General features: G+C 39.3%; 1 protein-coding gene across 1 annotated transcript; it reads left to right on the top strand.

Moving 5' to 3' along the window:
• Positions 1-10,249: 10,249 nt before the first annotated feature.
• LOC139187167 (olfactory receptor 51F2-like) lies at positions 10,250-11,200 on the top strand. The gene has a single exon (XM_070803176.1). The coding sequence runs from the start codon at positions 10,250-10,252 to the stop codon at positions 11,198-11,200; it is 951 nt and encodes a 316-aa protein (XP_070659277.1).
• The last annotated feature ends 6,583 nt before the right edge of the window (positions 11,201-17,783 follow it).

The following is a 17,783-nucleotide window of genomic DNA, read 5'->3' as shown; positions in this document are numbered from 1 at the left end:
GAAGTGATTGATAACAGCCACAAGGTTGGCCTATGTTCATCATCTGAAGAAACAGTAAAAAAAAAAATGTTCAGTTATCAAATTAGTGAACATCTAAAAAGAATATCATCTTCACAGACCCCGAGGTGAAAATTCCTTTTACATGGCTGGTAGAAGTATAAATTGGTATACCTTGTTACAAAGGAGTTTAAAATTTCCCTGCAAACTGTTTAAAAGTCCTGTATTGTCCTCAACTTTGGAATTTACTTATAGAATTTTAGAAAATGTTGTACAAAGATATGTAGGTGGCTCAGATGGTAAAGAATCTGCCTTCAATGCAGGAGATCTGAGTTCTATTCCTGAGTCAGAAAGATCCCCTGAAGAAGGGAATGGCTACACACTTGAGCATTCTTGCCTGTAAAATTCCATGGTCAAAGAGTCTAGTGAGCTACAGTCCATGGCATCGGAAAGAGTCGGATACAACTGAGCAATTAACAGTTTCACAAACCATTTTTTCCTTCTGTAGAAATATTCAGATATATGGACAGACAGATATCCAATGAGACAGGCAGAGGTCTATAAATAATGGGCTCTATCTTGTAGCCCCCTGCTTTTGAATTAAAACAACACAACACTTGGGCCACTTTTCAGGGGAGGAAGAGAGGCTTAAAGCCCCATAGCAGTGTACTTACAGATACCGAGTTAGTTTTGACCCTATGACAATTACCATGAGAAGTTGGGCTGGAAGATAGCTGACTGACCAATTGTGCATTTGTAATGCATTTAGGGTGTGACTCTTCTTATTTGGAGGATCAGTAAATTTTTTTCTGAAAAAAAATCATAAACATTTTAGGCTTTGTTGGCTATATAATCTCTGTTGCAACTTCAGCTTAGTCATTATGGCATAAAAGCAGACATAGTCAATATATAAATATGTACATATGGCTGTGTTCCAATAAAAGTTTATTTATAAAAATAGGCTGCAAGATGGATTTGGTGCTAGATTTTCCTAGCACCTGGCATGGCACAGAAAAGGTATTCAATAAACAAATACAGGTCATTATTCAGTAGCTATGGAATCACTAAGCAATTAACCATACCTTAAAATGTTCTAACAGAAAGGTTTACTTTATCACCAGACTCACGAGACACTTACATCCTCTTCTCATACTAGTGGTTGCCCTGCTGGCTATGGAAGGATTGTGTGTACCTCACACTGCTGGTATTCTGCAGGTTCATACACCTTGATCCCTCTGGTGACCACCACCTAAGAGTCAATGACACAAAAACTCATCTGGTTCTTATCTACCCAACACCTTTTCAGTATTTAATCTCACTTGACCTGAGTCTTTGCTTGAAAGCATTGATTTTTACCTGCTTTTATAGCAGAAACATATGGGCAAGAATAACATCTTTTCAACGTTCCTTTAACAACCTACGGACAAATGTGTCAGCCAGCCCGAAATGTTCTTCAAAAGGGTTTCTGCAAGATCTGAAATAAACCGAGCCTCTTTCTGATTTTCTCTAGATTGGTAACATTGTGAGAGAATTGGGGCCTACCTTATAGGTTTTACTCTATAATCTGGAAACTTTACCATCCCACCTAGGTAATAACTATAGGTTGCTCAAAACATATACTCCTATCTGGCTTATAGTGACATTCAGAAATACACACTCATTATCAAAGGAAAATTTCATGCAAAGATGGGCTTGATAAAGGACAGTAATGGTATGGACCTAACAGAAGCAGAAGATATTAGGCAGAGATGGCAAGAATACACAGAAGAACTGTACAAAAAAGATCTTCACAACCCAGATAATCACGATGGTGTGATCACTGACCTAGAGCCAGACATCCTGGAATGTGAACTCAAGTGGGCCTTAGAAAGCATCACTATGAGCAAAGCCAGTGGAGGTGATGGAATTCCAGTTGAGCTATTCCAAATCCTGAAAGATAATGCTGTGAAAGTGCTGCACTCAATATGCCAGCAAATTTGGAAAACTCAGCAGTGGCCACAGGACTGGAAAAGGTCAGTTTTCATTCCCATCCCAAAGAAAGGCAATGCCAAAGAATGCTCAAACTATCACACAACTGAACTCATCTCACACGCAGTAAAGTAATGCTCAAAATTCTCCAAGCCAGGCTTCAGCAATGTGTGAACTGTGAACTTCCTGCTGTGCAAGCTGGTTTTAGAAAAGGCAGAGGAACCAGAGATCAGATTGCCAACATCTGCTGGATCATGGAAAAAGCAAGACAGTTTCAGAAAAACATCTATTTCTGCTTTATTGACTATGCCAAAGCCTTTGGCTGTGTGGATCACAATAAACTGTGGAAAATTCTGAAAGAGATGGGAATACCGGACCACCTGACCTGCCTCTTGAGAAATTTGTATGCAGGTCAGGAATCAACAGTTAGAACTGAACATGGAACAACAGACTGGTTCCAAATAGGAAAAGGAGTACGTCAAGGCTGGATATTGTCATCCTGCTTATTTAACTTATATGCAGAGTACATCATGAGAAACGCTGGACTGGAAGAAACACAAGCTGGAGTCAAGATGGCTGGGAGAAATATCAATAACCTCAGATATGCAGATGACACCACCCTTATGGCAGAAAGTGAAGAGGAACTCAAAAGCCTCTTGATGAAAGTGAAAGTGGAGAGTGAAAAAGTTGGCTTAAAGCTCAACATTCAGAAAACGAAGATCATGGCATCCTGTCCCATCACTTCATGGGAAATAGATGGGGAAACAATGGAAACAGTGTCAGACTTTATTTTTCTGGGCTCCAAAATCACTACAGATGGTGACTGCAGCCATGAAATTAAAAGACACTTGCTCCTTGGAAGGAAAGTTATGACCAACCTAGATAGCATATTCAAAAGCAGAGACATTACTTTGCCAACAAAGGTCCATCTACTCAAGGCTCTGGTTTTTCCTGTGGTCATGTATGGATGTGAGAGTTGGACTGTGAAGAAAGCTGAGCGCTGAAGAAGTGATGCTTTTGAACTGTGGTGTTGGAGAAGACTCTTGAGAGTCCCTTGGACTGCAAGGAGATCCAACCAGTCCATTCTGAAGGAATTAGCCCTGGGTGTTCTTTGGAAGGAATGATGCTAAAGCTCAAAATCCAGTATTTTGGCCACCTCATGTGAAGAGTTGACTCATTGGAAAAGACTCTTATGCTGGGAGGGATTGGGGGCAGGAGGAGAAGGGGACGACAGAGGATGAGATGCTTGGATGGCATCAATGACTCGATGGAGGTGAGTTTGAGTGATCTCCGGGAGATGGTGATGGACAGGGAGGCCTGGCGTGTTGTGAGTCATGGGGTTGCAAAGAGTGGGACATAACTGAGCAACTGAACTGAACTGAACTGCTAAGACCATACAGACTTCCCTGGTGGCTCAGACGGTAAAGCCTCTGCCATATATGCTGCTGCTGCTGCTGCTAAGTTGCTTCAGTCGTGTCCAACTCTGTGTGACCCCATAGACGGCAGCCCACCAGGCTCCCCCTTCCTTGGGATTTTCCAGGCAAGAACACTGGAGTGGGTTGCCATTTCCTTCTCCAGTGCATGAAAGTGAAAAGTGAAAAGTGAAAGTGAAGTCGCTCAGTCATGTCCGACTCTTAGCGACCCCATGGACTGCATGCAGCCAATCAGGCTCCTCCATCCATGGGATTTTCCAGGCAAGAGTACTGGAGTGGGGTGCCACTGCCTTCTCCACTGCCATATATAAATTTATATAAATATTCAGTAAAATATTATGGTGTAGGTGATTATATTAATATCTGGGAATGAAGAAAGGAGATAATGATAAGGGCATTTCTTGTCTGCAACCTGCACAGCACTAAACAAAATTGAAAATTAATGGAGGAAAAAAAAGACTGTTTAAATTTATGGAACATTTTGTAAAGATAGTGAAATAACTAAAAGGGAGATGGCAAACATATTATTTAGATTTTCTTCAGTCTGAAACATACTATTTAGTATTTTCCAGGTGAGCCTCCTGGGAAATTCTAGTCTTCCACCTAGGATTATGCTGCTCATCTAATTTTACTCACTCCAAGCCACAAGGGTCTCTTGGCAGTAGGGCTGAGTCACATGCTGGGCTCCTCAGAAGGCTGGGTCTGAGAGCTATACTGTACAACTGGCTGAGCAGTAAAGGAAAAGGCAGCTACCCCTCTGTTGGGAACCAGGTAAGATGCTAGGACCAGAACGTGCAGACCAAGAAGAGGGAGTGTTGAAAGCTCATCAGAAGGGCAAAGGACAGAGCAGAGGGAGGGATGGGGAGAGGGGAGGCAAAAGACTGCACACCTGAAAAGGGAGAGTAGAGTGATCACAGTGACATCCCCAAAGCTAGAGCTTGTGAAAGTTAAGTGACACGTTTGCAAGCACATATATGTCTACAGGAAAAGCATTAAATTCAGTTCTATCAAGAAATTGAGTGAATTGTACTTCTCTGCAGCCCCAATTTGATATTTATCATATGTTTTATTGTTATTTCACACAGCTTTTAATTTTGATTTCTGTCTCCCTATTTGTTAGAAAGTAAGTTTTTTGAATTCTTTCACTTGGCATCAGTTCCACCTTTTTTACAGGATCCTCACAGTCTGAGCTTCTAAGAAACCTTTTATGTTTAGAAAGAAGTACTTCAAATACATCTTGGCATTTGATCATTATAGAAACAACTGGATATTGGCAGACCAGGGATTTTATTTTTTAATTGAAATATAGTTAATTCACAATGTTTGTATCAGTTTCTAGTGTACAGCAAATAATTCAGTTATACTCATATGTATAAGTATTTCAGATTCTTTTCCATTGTAAGAAATTGAGTATAGTTCTCTGTGCTATACAGTAGGTCATTGTTGGTTAGTTATATTATATATAGTAGTGTGTATATGAGATAAATTAGGAGTTTGGAACCATGGATATTTAAGTCCAAGGTTTATGGGTAAGGAATCTTAGATGGGAATGGGTTACCAAGGTCTACCTCTCACCAATGTCAATGAAGGAGCAAGGACTCGTACCTTCATCTTTATTATTGTAGTGGGCCAGAATAATACATCCCAACATCCATGATCAAAACCTCTGGACACAAAAATTTGTTAAGTGTTATTGTTCCTGTTCCAAACTCTCTTACCATGTATCTAACCACAGACCGTCATCAAATAAATAACACATACACAATCTACTTTAAATCAGATGCAACAATATTCTTTGGCTTTGGCATTATAATGTGTATATTTGCTGTACAACTTATTTTACTTACACGTATCTTTCGTAACCAGTTGTATTTAAGTTTGACATACTGTGTTCTGTATTGGTATTTTACTTAACTGTTTTCATTTCATCTTATTTAAGAAGGCACTCCCTAAAAAATATGCATTTTCCCTTATTTATTCTAATAGTAATTATTATAGCTTTTTTTGGCCTTGAAATTTTTAACCCAAGTGCAGAGATGTGTGAAATAGGGATCCTTTCATATTATTATAAATTGTTAACCAACTGCCCAAGTATTATTTACCATATCAAATTTTTCCTGGTAACATGCCACTGCCATTATATTCTTTATCTTCATTTAAACATTTTTTGGAAATACTCTTCTGTTCTGGGAGTATATATTTTTAAACCTTGACCAGTACATTTTTTTAATGATAATAACTTTCAATTACATTTTGACATATCAAAGGATACCCCATCTTTGTTGCTTTAATATTATACCAAATATATTTGCACATTTGTAGTACCTAATACATTTTATAATGCATCTGTCACTATCCATTAAAAACTTTTGTGTTATTGACTGATAACACTTTGAATTTATGGGAGTGTTAATGGGAAAATTCACATCTTTTCACTGTTGAATATTCATTCTTACTTTTAGGAAAGGAATAAAGGACTTAATGTTCTTCAGTAAATTTTTACAGACCTCCCCTATCTCTGCCAAACACAAACTTCTGTCATATGAATGCATTTTATAGCTTTGTAGCTATAATAAATAAATCATTACTTTTATAAAATTTCCTCAGCAGTTAATTTCTTTTTAAAAAAAATTTTTATTGGAGTATAGTTGGTTTACAATGTTGTGTTATTTTCAGGTGTACAGCAAAGTGAATCAGTTATACATATACATATATCCACACTTTTTAAATTTCTTTTCTCATATAGGCCATTATAGAACATTGAGTGGAGTTCCCCGAGCTGTACAACAGGTTCTTAATAGTTATCTATTTCACACATGATAGTTTGTCAGTCTCGATCTTCCAGTTTATCCCTTCCCCACCCCACCTTTAGCCTCTGGTAACAAGTTTGTTTTCTACATCTGTGACTTTACTCTCAGTGGTTAATTTCTGTGGCAGAAAAAGCTATTAATTTGTGATATTGATCGTCTATACCATCACTTTGGCAGATTCTGTTTTTAAGAGTTTTCAGTCTATTCTTTTAAACGATTAATTAAAACTTAAATAAAGACATTTTTGTTTTGTCTCAAAGATAACACTATCTCCTTTTATTTACTTGTTTTTTCATTTATGAAGACTGTTCCATTAAATGTTGAATAGTAGTTGTGTTAATAAATATCGTTGGGGCTCAGGGCAGCCCATCCCAAATGGCATGTTGATTATTTTGAATTTAAAGTTACTTTAGAAACAACCTTTTGCAAGAAGGACACTCTGACTGTCTTCTCTCTTTCTTAAAGTAGGAAATAAATCTCCCACGTGAAACCTTCCCTGTACTGTAGGGTAAAGAAAGGACCTTATCATCAGAGACAGCGAATTCAGAGCCCAGAGGGCTGTACAGACAGACCTCGCTACTTCTTTACCAAACCAAAACTCTGTTTAGATGTGTCACTAATTAAGCACCCAAGCCTAAGTTTCTTTGTCTGGTCATTTCCTCACAAATATGCTGTTTCTTTGTCTTAAGAGTATAAAGCTGCCAGCTTTGGCCACTTCTTATGTTCCATTTCTATGAGACCTCCACACTCCACATGTAGAAATCAAATTTAATATGTGTGTGGGGGTGTGTGTGTGTGAGCTTCACCTGATAATCTGCCTGGTGTCAATTTAATTAGTAGATTAGCCAAAAACTAAGTATGGGTAGGGGGGAAATTTTCCCCTCCCTAACAATATCTTTATCTTGTCACTAACTTTGGAGAAGGCATTGGCACCCCACTCCAGTACTCTTGCCTGGAAAATTCCCATGGACAGAGGAGCCTGGCAGGCTGCAGTCCATGGGGTCACTAGAGTCGGACACGACTGAGAGACTTCCCTTTCACTTTTCACTTTCATGCACTGGAGAAGGAAATGGCAACCCACTCTAGTGTTCTTGCCTGGAGACGGAGCCTAGTGCGCTGCCATCTATGGGGTCACACAGAGTTGGACACGACTGAAACGACTTAGTAGCAGCAGCAGCAGTCACTAACTTTAACAGATCTGCTTTTCACAGGTCACTGGTAAATACATTTGCTCCAAATTTCGGAAAGATACCTTTCATTTGGAACACTATTTGCATTTTATATATTAAGAATTTTATCATAGATTGCCACTGAATTTTCTGATTTCTTCCTCATCTTTTGAAAAAATCATCATTTGCTTCCCTTGCTCTGTTGGTATAGTCATTGCATGGATAGCATGGGCCCATTTGGTGATTGTTTTTCTATAAATGTTATCTATTTTGTATCTGTTGCCAAATATAGTATTATACTTATGCATACTATTCTATTATAAAGTTTTACTTCTCTGTTCTTATCATTTCTCATCCAGTTAGTCATGCTTTTTCTAAAATTTTCTTGAAAAAGTTCACATATTTTCTTTTTAAATAATCTACTTTGGTTTTATTGTTAATGCATGAATTTGTGCTCATTTTTTGACTTTTATTTAAGTATTTTCCTAACATCTTAAGCTGAAAACAAAAAATGTTTTATATCGTCGCTTTCTGTGTTGAATAAAAGAAAGTTTCATTAAAACAATGAGGTTGTGACCAATATGAGCTGTGCTTAGTTGCTCAGTTGTGTCCGACTCTTTGCGACCCCATGGACTGTAGCCCTCCAGGCTCCTCTGTCCATGGGGATTCTTCAGGCAAGAATACTGGAATGGGTTGCCGTTCCCTCCTCCAGGGAATCTTCCTAACCCAGGGATCAAACCCAGGTCTCTCCTTGCAAGTGGATTCTTTACCATTTGAGCCACCAGGGAAGCCCATCATTGTTTTCTAATAAATGTATATTTTTCAGGTTAATATACTGCACTCCAGTGCATTGCCTCACAGGTTCTGATATGTGTTTTTCTAATTTTTATTCAGCTTAAAGTATTATTTTTTTCATTTATATTTTTCTATCATAGAAAAGATTTTTAATAAATGAGTGTTGCTATTGATGCAGAATCCTTTGGTGGGGGTTCAGGGGGAAGTTGCTGAGTGGCATATAGTTATGCCATATAATATATATATATAGAAAGGAAATTTCCAGAAAGAAGGGGTCATCAGAATAATATGTAAGAGGTAGATAAATGAGATGGTCACCAAAATGATTCAACTGAATTTGGTTGTTCTATTATACTTTGGCATTGTTTTCCATACTGGGTATATCCTCAACATCTAATTCTCTGGGCCCTTTGCACACAAAACTATTCATGATGAGATTCTTTTCTTGAGAAGCCTAAGCAGCATCATACCCACACAACTGGCATGGAATTAACATTTTAGGTGTCTGAAAGTAAACATCTAAAAAATATTTGTCATGGACATTTGTCGGACTATGTTAGAGACCACTTCTCTATGTGCCTCAGCCTCACTGAATGAGGTCATACGCGCACTGGGGTCATACTTGAAAGTTCCAACTTCAGCTCTTCTATATCTAACTCCATAATTTGGGGCAAATTAACTTAACCACTTTAAACATCAGTTTCCCCATTTATATATTAGAGATAACATTTTTTGGTACTTGATTGGATAGTTATGATTATTAGATCAGATTATGGATATGAAGGTAATAACATCTGTCACATGGTTTGTATTTAAGAAATGCTAGCCTTTGTGGTTCAGTAATTGTTTAGTCGCTAAGTCATGCCCAACTCTTTGGTGACCCCATGAACTGTAGTCCACCAGGTTCCTCTGTCCATGGGATTTCCCAGGCAAGAATCCTGGAGTGGGTTGCCCTTTCCTTCTCCAGGAGATCTTCCTGACCCAGGGATAGAACCCATGTCTCTTGCCTTGCAGGAGGATTCTTTACCACTGAGCTACCAAGGAAGCCATTTTAGCAGTAGCTTGGCAAATTTATCAAAATGAGGTGTTACTGGACTGTGTTAAAATAATGGCAAGTTTTGTCTTTTTTTCTTCCTTCCTTCCTTTTATACTTTCCTTCTTTCCTTCACCTTTGCTAAATATGTGGTTTCTCTCAACAATTGTTATCTTTATCTTTAAAGATCAACCTGGGGATTATTTAATTAAGTCTTCATTTCCTCATATGCCATATATACATTTATACATACTACCTACCTTCTAGAGTTAGTGTATGGGTAAAATCATATAGTTCTTACTAGTATTTGTCAACAACACAGGGAAATTTCAACGAATGAGAAATATGCTGATTTTTCTTAGTGTGATTCTTTGGCCCATCATCATATATATAAACATCTGAGTCTTGGAGATGCCTTAGACATGTGTGTGTTAGTCAGTTGTATCCAACTCTTGTGATCCCACTGACTATAGCCTTCCAGGCTCCTCTGTCCATGGAAATCTCCAGGCAAGAGTACTAGAGTAGGTTGCCATTCCCTTCTCCAGGGGATTTTCTCTACCCAGGGATTGAACCCAGGTCTCCTGCATTACGGTCAGATTCTTTACATACTTCTGGATATATCCCAGGAAAACCTAGTAATATCCACATTTCAATTATGAACTGATTTTTTTGGTTCTTTATTCTAGGATCAGTACATTATTAAAAATATCCTGGAAACCAGATTTATCAGCATATTGTTTAGGTATTCTACTGGGGACTTTTATAGTTAAGAAAAATTGAACTGTGTTATTGTTGCCACCAAAGACAATTATAGACTTAAGAAAATTTGATGTAAAATAATTCAGGGAATCTTCAATTCTCAAAAATGAGAAATACTGAGAGTCAGGGAAAGAAACTTGTGGCTCTATAAAACTCATAAAATACTAAAATTCCTAGATCAGCAATAGTAATTTAGTGACTCTCAGAGTGTCTAATGATAAGCTATATTTTTATCATATGTTATGTTTAATTATTCAAATATCCCTGTCTTCTCAGCCCCTCATTATGTGGGTCCTCAACAATACCAGCGCTCAGCCTCTGACCCTCCTCTTGATGGGTATTCCAGGACTGAGAGTGGCCCAGATCTGGGTCTCCATCCCTGTTTGCCTCCTGTATGCCGGCACCCTCTCTGGAAACAGTATGATCCTGTTTGTGGTCCTCCGTGAACAGAGCCTTCATGAGCCCATGTATTATTTCCTCTCTAGGCTTTCAGCCACAGACCTGAGCTTATCCCTGTGCACACTTTCCACTACCCTTGGTGTCTTCTGGTTTGAAGCCCGAGAGATCAACTTAAATGCCTGTGTTGCTCAGATGTTCTTTCTCCATGGATTTACTTGCATGGAGTCTGGGGTTTTGCTGGCCATGGCCTTTGACCGTTTTGTGGCCATCTGTGATCCACTGAGATACACCACCATCCTCACCAATGCCAGGATCGCCCAGATTGGGATGAGCATGTTGACAAGAAATGTTGCTGTGATGTTGCCAGTTGTGCTTTTTGTCAAGAGGCTGTCCTTCTGCAGTTCTATGGTCCTCTCACATTCTTACTGCTACCATGTTGATCTCATTCAACTCTCATGCACAGACAACAGAATCAACAGCATCCTTGGTCTGTTTGCACTCTTCTCCACGACAGGGTTTGACTGTCCTTGTATCTTGCTCTCCTATGTCCTGATCATCCGATCTGTCCTCAGCATCGCCTCCATAGAGGGCAGGCAGAAAGCCTTCAACACCTGCATTTCCCACATCAGTGCTGTTGCCATCTTCTCCATCCCTCTCATTAGCCTGTCTCTTGTCCATCGCTATGGCCATTCAGCACCTCCCTTTGTCCACACCATCATGGCCAATATCTTCCTGCTTATTCCTCCTGTACTCAACCCTATCATCTACAGTGTGAAGACTAAGCAGATTCAAAAGGCTGTTATCAAGGTCTTAATTCAGAAGCGACTCCAAATCTAATCTTTAGCTGTCTCAGAGTTAAGTGCTTTGAATGAATGCTTTGGTAGAAAGGTGTAACTGTCCACCAAATGCCTAGATATGCCTCCAACAGTACAAACTATTCAACTTATAGGTTGTATGATATTTGCTTAGCTTTCTTATTCAGTAAGTTCATATTAATAACACCAAAATTATTTTTGTTTTTAAGATAAAGTGAAATAATGTATGTAAGCAAATATTTATATTTGAAAGTAGTAGGATGCCTGAATAAAATATTCACCAGACTCTGCAACAATAAAAGCTCAGATTTATGTAGGAAACTTTATTAATAAGCCAGTTCTTTTCTGAATGATATACAAAAAACACTTCTAATAATTGAACTTTTTTTCTTAAAACTCTCAATTCTCTGCATGCTTCCAAAACAGATATATATAGAGAGTGGATCCTAAAATATACGTCAGTGTAACCTAACATTGGATCTTATGTAGGTAAATTTATTTTTTTCCTTTATTATGTTATAGGGGCATACCCAGTGTGAATGTAAAATGTCATATCAAGTGCTCTGGATCAGTTTTGCTGCTGTTAGCTGAACATTAAACACTTGTAATAACATTTGTAACATCCCAGGAATGAGGATTGTACTGTTTCCCCATGATCAGCCTTGAGAAAAGAGAGCTCATACTTTTGGCTCATGCTTTATTTCTAACTCTGCCATTACGACTCCATCTATGGGCCCACTGGACCAGCATCAGTGGAGCTAAGGCCCAGTGATATTTCTATGTAGGTTCTCTCCACTTGGTTATTGAATTCCTCCACTGAGGTGTGTACTGTTTGGTGGGTAGTAGCATGAGATTTGGTGGCTGGTAGCATGAGGTAAGGACCTTCCCTTATGGCTCAGACGGTAAAGAATCTGTCTGCAATGCTGGAGACCCAGGTTTGATCCTCAGGTCAGGAAGATATCCTGGAGAAGAGAATGTCAACGCACCCCAATATTCTTCCCTGGAGAATACTATGGGCAGAGGAGCCTGGCGGGCTACAGTCCATGGGGTCACAAAGAGTCAGACATGACTGACTGATTAACTCTTTAACTTTCAGCATGAGATAAAAGATTTTCACTCTTTATGACCTCTTCAATATGTACTTCACATACATCTTCTACAGACTTCCTTTTTTCTCTTCTTTCAAAGAGAAGAGAGATGATCTTATTCTATCCCATGACCAACTAGCCACACCTTTCAGAAAAGTACAGAAGTCCATGTATATCCACGTAAGTCAGATAACCTCTCTTTCTACACAATGTTGACAACCAAGAGAACTGCATATTGTGAGAATTTTTCTTCATCATTTTCTTTTATGACCACCATGTGTGGGACTGTTTTGCTGTTGTATTATATTTTGTGGCTCAGACCATAAAGAGTCTGATTGCAATGCAGGAGGCCCAAGTTCTATCCTTGGGTCTGGAAGATCCCCTGGAGAAGGAAATGGCAACCCACTCTAGTATTCTTACTTGGAAAATCTTAGGAACAGAGGAGCCTGGCAGGCTACAGTCCATAGGGTCACAAAGAGTCAGGCATGACCGAGCGGCTATACTTTTCTTTTAGCACCAAATTGTCCACCAATCCACCCATAAAACCAGTGATAGATTCCATAGGATTCTAGGACAACCATTCATTCACATAATTTGTTTGTGCTTTGTATAAATAAATTATGTGAATGGGACCTTGCACTTTGTCTTTCCCACCATGATGGTTTAAACATCCCAGATAGAGTAATAACATGAGATTTCACCAGCTACTAAATGTAATCTTGCCAGGTATATACTCAGGCATCTGTATATACAGCTGTGTATCTCTACACAGGTAGAACTGAAAATCATCAAGTTCGCTATGAGATAAACTTGGTCCAGAATTCCATAAATCATCTTGCTTCAATAATCTCATACTTTAACCAAACAAGAACATGATGGTATATTTGGTTTCCCATATCAGTGAGATATTGTATCCTATATCAATAGTCCTCAAAGAATCTGGGTATTTGTCTTTCCCCAGTGAACAAGAACTTTTGTAAATGGACATATGTCTACTTGGGGAAAGACCTGGGTATTTTTTGCTGTTGTAGTTGCGTACTTCTAATGGCATGGCAGGTTATTTCATCTAGGGAACCAAGACTCACATCCAGTTGATGACCACCCGGTATGTGAAGTGACTTAAGTCTTTCAGATAATCTGAGGAGTCACAGCTTCCTGTTAGAGTGGTTGACGCCAGTCTGATGGTCAGAAATTCTCTGTTTTAAGTGTATTTCAAGTAATGCCTAGTCACTGTCTACTTAGCTTGTCTTCAATGCCATCCTCTAATGCAACCGATCATTATGGGTGCTGCCACCCTGATTGTCATTCAAGACTTGCTACTCTCTACTGCAGTTATTTAGCTTACTTCTGATTGTTAAGTACTGCCATGTGGTCTCAAAATCTCCCTATTCTCATTGTTAGTGGGGAGTTGCTCCACAGAAGCAGCTTTCACTACCAAGTCCAGGCTACAGAGCACAGCAACTACTGAACTATTCAAAGACACCAGATACTCTCTTGCAGACACATTCTTTATTGCCTCAGTGAGGGAATATCCTTTCTTTCCTCCCAGAGAAAATAATCATGTGATAAATTATCTGGTCCTACATGATAAATCCATTCTAATATTTTCACCTCCTTTAGATATCTATATATTTTGCCAAGCAGATATGGCATCTCTACCAAATTTTCTATAGATAAATCATCATGTTAAAGTTTCAAACAACCATCTCAGCAGTGCATTATGATAGTGTGCAGGCTTCTTTGATGTAATGGTGAACTCCAATCATGTATGAGTGTCCTCATGTCAATAAATTATTCTCTATGTCAACTTATGTCACCAGTCACTTCCTCTGCTGTCTCAAATCTAACACTTTCAAGATCCAGGTTTACAAGTGTTTCAGCTAGTACGTTTAGGTAGATTCTGTAGTGACGTCAGTGGTTAAGCCATTTTCTCCCAAAACTTCAATAACATTACCCTGTTCATGCTTTGCTGAGATATGATTGCTTATTGGCTTGGGTACAGTGAGAAATGATGGGGGCAGACCTTGCATGGGAGAAGCACCATGTTGTAAGGCACTGTACTCAGGCTTGGTTTTGTGAGGTGTCCAGACATGATAAAATAATTATCCTCTGTAAAATGAGAATAGAATTCTTTCTTCTGGTGTGAAATCTTAAAAGATTTTGAGATTTTGGGGCTTATTCATGCAAAGGTCCACATTCTGGGAGTGAAGATCATATTACTTCCTCAGTTTTTAATTCCCTGTATTTTTCAGTGTTCTGACTTAATGAAAGACAATGTATCAAAAGTGAACATTCAGGCTGCCTTGAAATTCTGTTACTCTTTCAGTTACATCATCTGCTGGATATTTTTAGAACTTATGATCTTTGGGTGCAGGAGATTAAGGAGATAAGATAAAGGAAGCTTAAAGGTTCCTATAGCAGCCCTCTGACTTCCACACGTCTTGAATTGTCAGTGGCTGTCCTAATTGAATAATTTTCCTACCTAAGGTTTTCAGTGAAGATACAACAGTCAGTTCATTCCATAATCTTGATAGCAAATGTTTTTTGATAAAAATGGGAGACTACAGTCACCATGTAACTTAACATTGCACCTTCCACCTGAATCTCATCCAATCAACCACGAGTGAGAGTCTTAGTAATGGTGATACTGTTGCATTTCGGAAATCATTGTCAGTCCATTGACCACCGGCAATAGATTCTTGGTTATAAACTGACCATGTTATTGATAATGTGATGTCAGCAAACATACATGAGAAACAACTGAAGTCAAAGAGAAGGGTAATAAATTTATTTTAAATTGAATGCTGTGTTGTTAAGGATCCAACAGGAGACAGAGACCACATAATGATTTGAAAAGGGAAAATTTAATATAAAGAATTCTGCTATTAAAAAGTATACTAGTGGGGAAATTGGCTAGTAAAAGTTAAAAGAGAAATATAAAGAACTTATGAGAGAAGATATAAAGAGTAATCACTACTTCTAGAATTGAGGTGGGGCATCCAAGGAAGAACCTTCCTCTCTTTTATTTAAGCCTGTGAGTTTACTAAAGTGACTTATTTGGGAGCCTTGCCAAAAATCTGCCCTCTGGGAAGGTCAAGGAAGGGCTTCTATAGGAAGTTGCCAAGCCTCTTGAAAAATAAAATATTTCCTGCCAGAACAGCAAACAAAGGATTTCACAGTCAGCAGTGAGAACTCAGAAAGGAAACAAAGAATACTTGCCATCTAGCAGCTACCACACTGCAGCCACTCACAGCCACTCACAGGGGTGAGCCCTAAGGGAATTCAGGATGAGAAAACCCAAGACATGGTCCCAGATACTTGAGATGTACATACCCGGACTCTTGTATCTTCCTGTATATAGAAAACTATTAAATTCTGTAACTTGAGATAACTAGTCTGTTTTTAACAGTAATCTTTTGATCTGACTACCTGCCTTTGTTGCAAAATTCCTATATATCCTAGGTACCCCTCCACAACTCCTCAGAGCAGTTTTCTATTACTTGAGATGCTGTCTCATGGGTTTGAAGTCCTCAGTATGTCTGCTGAAAAAATCCCCACAACTCTCAAACTTTTAGATTGTTATATATTTTTTTTTAGTTGACACTCCGAACTCTAGATGCCAGAGAAGCCTATAACTGTTAGGTGCCACTTGAACTAGAATATGGGGAGGCTGCCTAAGGCTCAGCCTGAGGTAGTTCCAGGCTGGCTTTCTGGGAGGAGGTTTCGATGTCAAGGTTGTTAGACAGCTCACCCTGTACAGCCACATAGCCAAGGCTAAGGAGAAGATGTAGGGAAGCTGTTTCAGCTGGGGTGCTGGTCCATTCTGGCTGGGCCCCTGGTTATACCCTTGCTGTTCCACTGGAGAGCTGGAGAACAAGCTCAGTGTGTGAATGCTGGAGGGAGCTATGCACTGCTGGAGCTGAGCACTGAAGAAACCGCACGGTGCCAGGCAATGGGGAAATGACATGTTCTGTGAGTCTGGCCTGCAAGCAACACAGAAAGCAGGGAGAGAAAACCCCTCTTGCTCTGGTGTTCTCCTACCACCCTCTAGTGACAAGTCTTAACATTGTGCCAAGTGACAGAAGAGAAATAGTCACAGAATCCAACACCGTCATCATGGAGCAGGCAAAAAGAAATCTGGAGCTGAGAGATGATGAATCAGTAATAAGCCAGATACCATTATGGGTGACTATTGCAAATCCTGCAGATCCATCTCTGAAGCCTTATCAAATAAGCCTTATGATACTCTATCCAGGAAAATAAAGTGGGGAAGATTTCTCCATTGGATCCTATTTGGTCAAAACTGACCCTATTTGTTGTTGATTGTCCCGTACTTCTGGGTTGCAGATTCGTGAACACTTAGTTATTGTTGTGGTTTAGTTGCTAAGTTGTGTTAAACTCTTTTGTGACCCCATGGGCTATAGCCTTCCAGGCTCCTCTGTCCATGGGATTTCCCAGGCAAGAATACTGGAGTGGGTTGCCATTTCCTTCTCCAGGGGATCTTCTGGACCCAGGGATCAAACCTGCATCTCCTGCATTAGCAGGCAGAGTCTTTACTGCTGAGCCACCAGGGAAGCCCTCATGAACACCTAGTTCAGTTCAGCTCAGTCACTCAGTCATGTATGACTCTTTGTGACCTTATGGACTGCAGCATGAACACCTAATAGTACTTGTGAAAGTCTCACTCCTCAGTGTCAGCCCTGGGGCAAGAAGCAAGAGGTGCATGGTGCAGGCCTAAAGCTGTCTAATATCTTGTTTTCTCTGTGTGAAATAAATGAATGATGGGGCTGCTTACTGCACCAGTGACTAGACAATGGGGCTGAATGATTTGAATGGTACACTGTAAAAAACCGACTTCTAAGGCAAACTCAGATCGTGATATTCTAGCCTGGAGAGTTCGTAGGTTGAAAGATGTGGTTGTCTCAGAGTAAGGTTTGGGCCATCCTGCCTGTTGTACTGTAAAGTTACCCTTAATCATTTTTTTTTTTTTTTTGTGCAAGTTGTATTTCCCCTTTAAATCCCCATAAGTCAATTGTTGTTTTGTTGCTCAGTCCTGTATGAGCCCTCCAGGCTCCTCTTTCCATAGGATTTTCCAGGCAAAAATAATGGAGTGGGTTGCCATTTCCTCCTCCAGTGGATTTTCCTGACCCAGGGATCAAACCCTTGTCTCCTGTATTGGCAGGAAGATTATTTATCGCTAAGTCACCAGGGAAGCCCTATAAGTCAGTTAGGGTCATATAGTTATAAACTCTGTTCCTTTATATTTTAAACCTCAGAGAAGAAAAATGATCCAGAAAAAGGTTTTCATAGGCAACATGCTTTAAAAAGAATGAAAGTAGCTCCAGGGCAATGGGGAAAGTGCAATGAGTACATGATGTAGACAGAAGTGGTCTCAGAAAGACCACTCAGAGCAATCCCTTTTATCAAAAATATTTGTTGTTAAATTCATGGCCTTTTCCGTTAAAATAATAATATTAACAATAAGAAAAAAAGGAACAAGGGGAAAATAAATGAAAG

This window comes from Bos indicus, chromosome 15, assembly GCF_029378745.1.
Source record: "Bos indicus isolate NIAB-ARS_2022 breed Sahiwal x Tharparkar chromosome 15, NIAB-ARS_B.indTharparkar_mat_pri_1.0, whole genome shotgun sequence".
Classification (NCBI taxonomy): Eukaryota; Metazoa; Chordata; class Mammalia; order Artiodactyla; family Bovidae; genus Bos; species Bos indicus.
The sequence above is the reverse complement of the archived record's forward strand: the minus strand, read 5'-3'. Positions and strand labels throughout refer to the sequence as shown.

Excerpts from the sequence above, each read along its gene's own strand:
- LOC139187167 (XM_070803176.1), top strand. The coding sequence starts at position 10,250 with ATGTGGGTCCTCAACAATACCAGCGCTCAGCCTCTGACCCTCCTCTTG.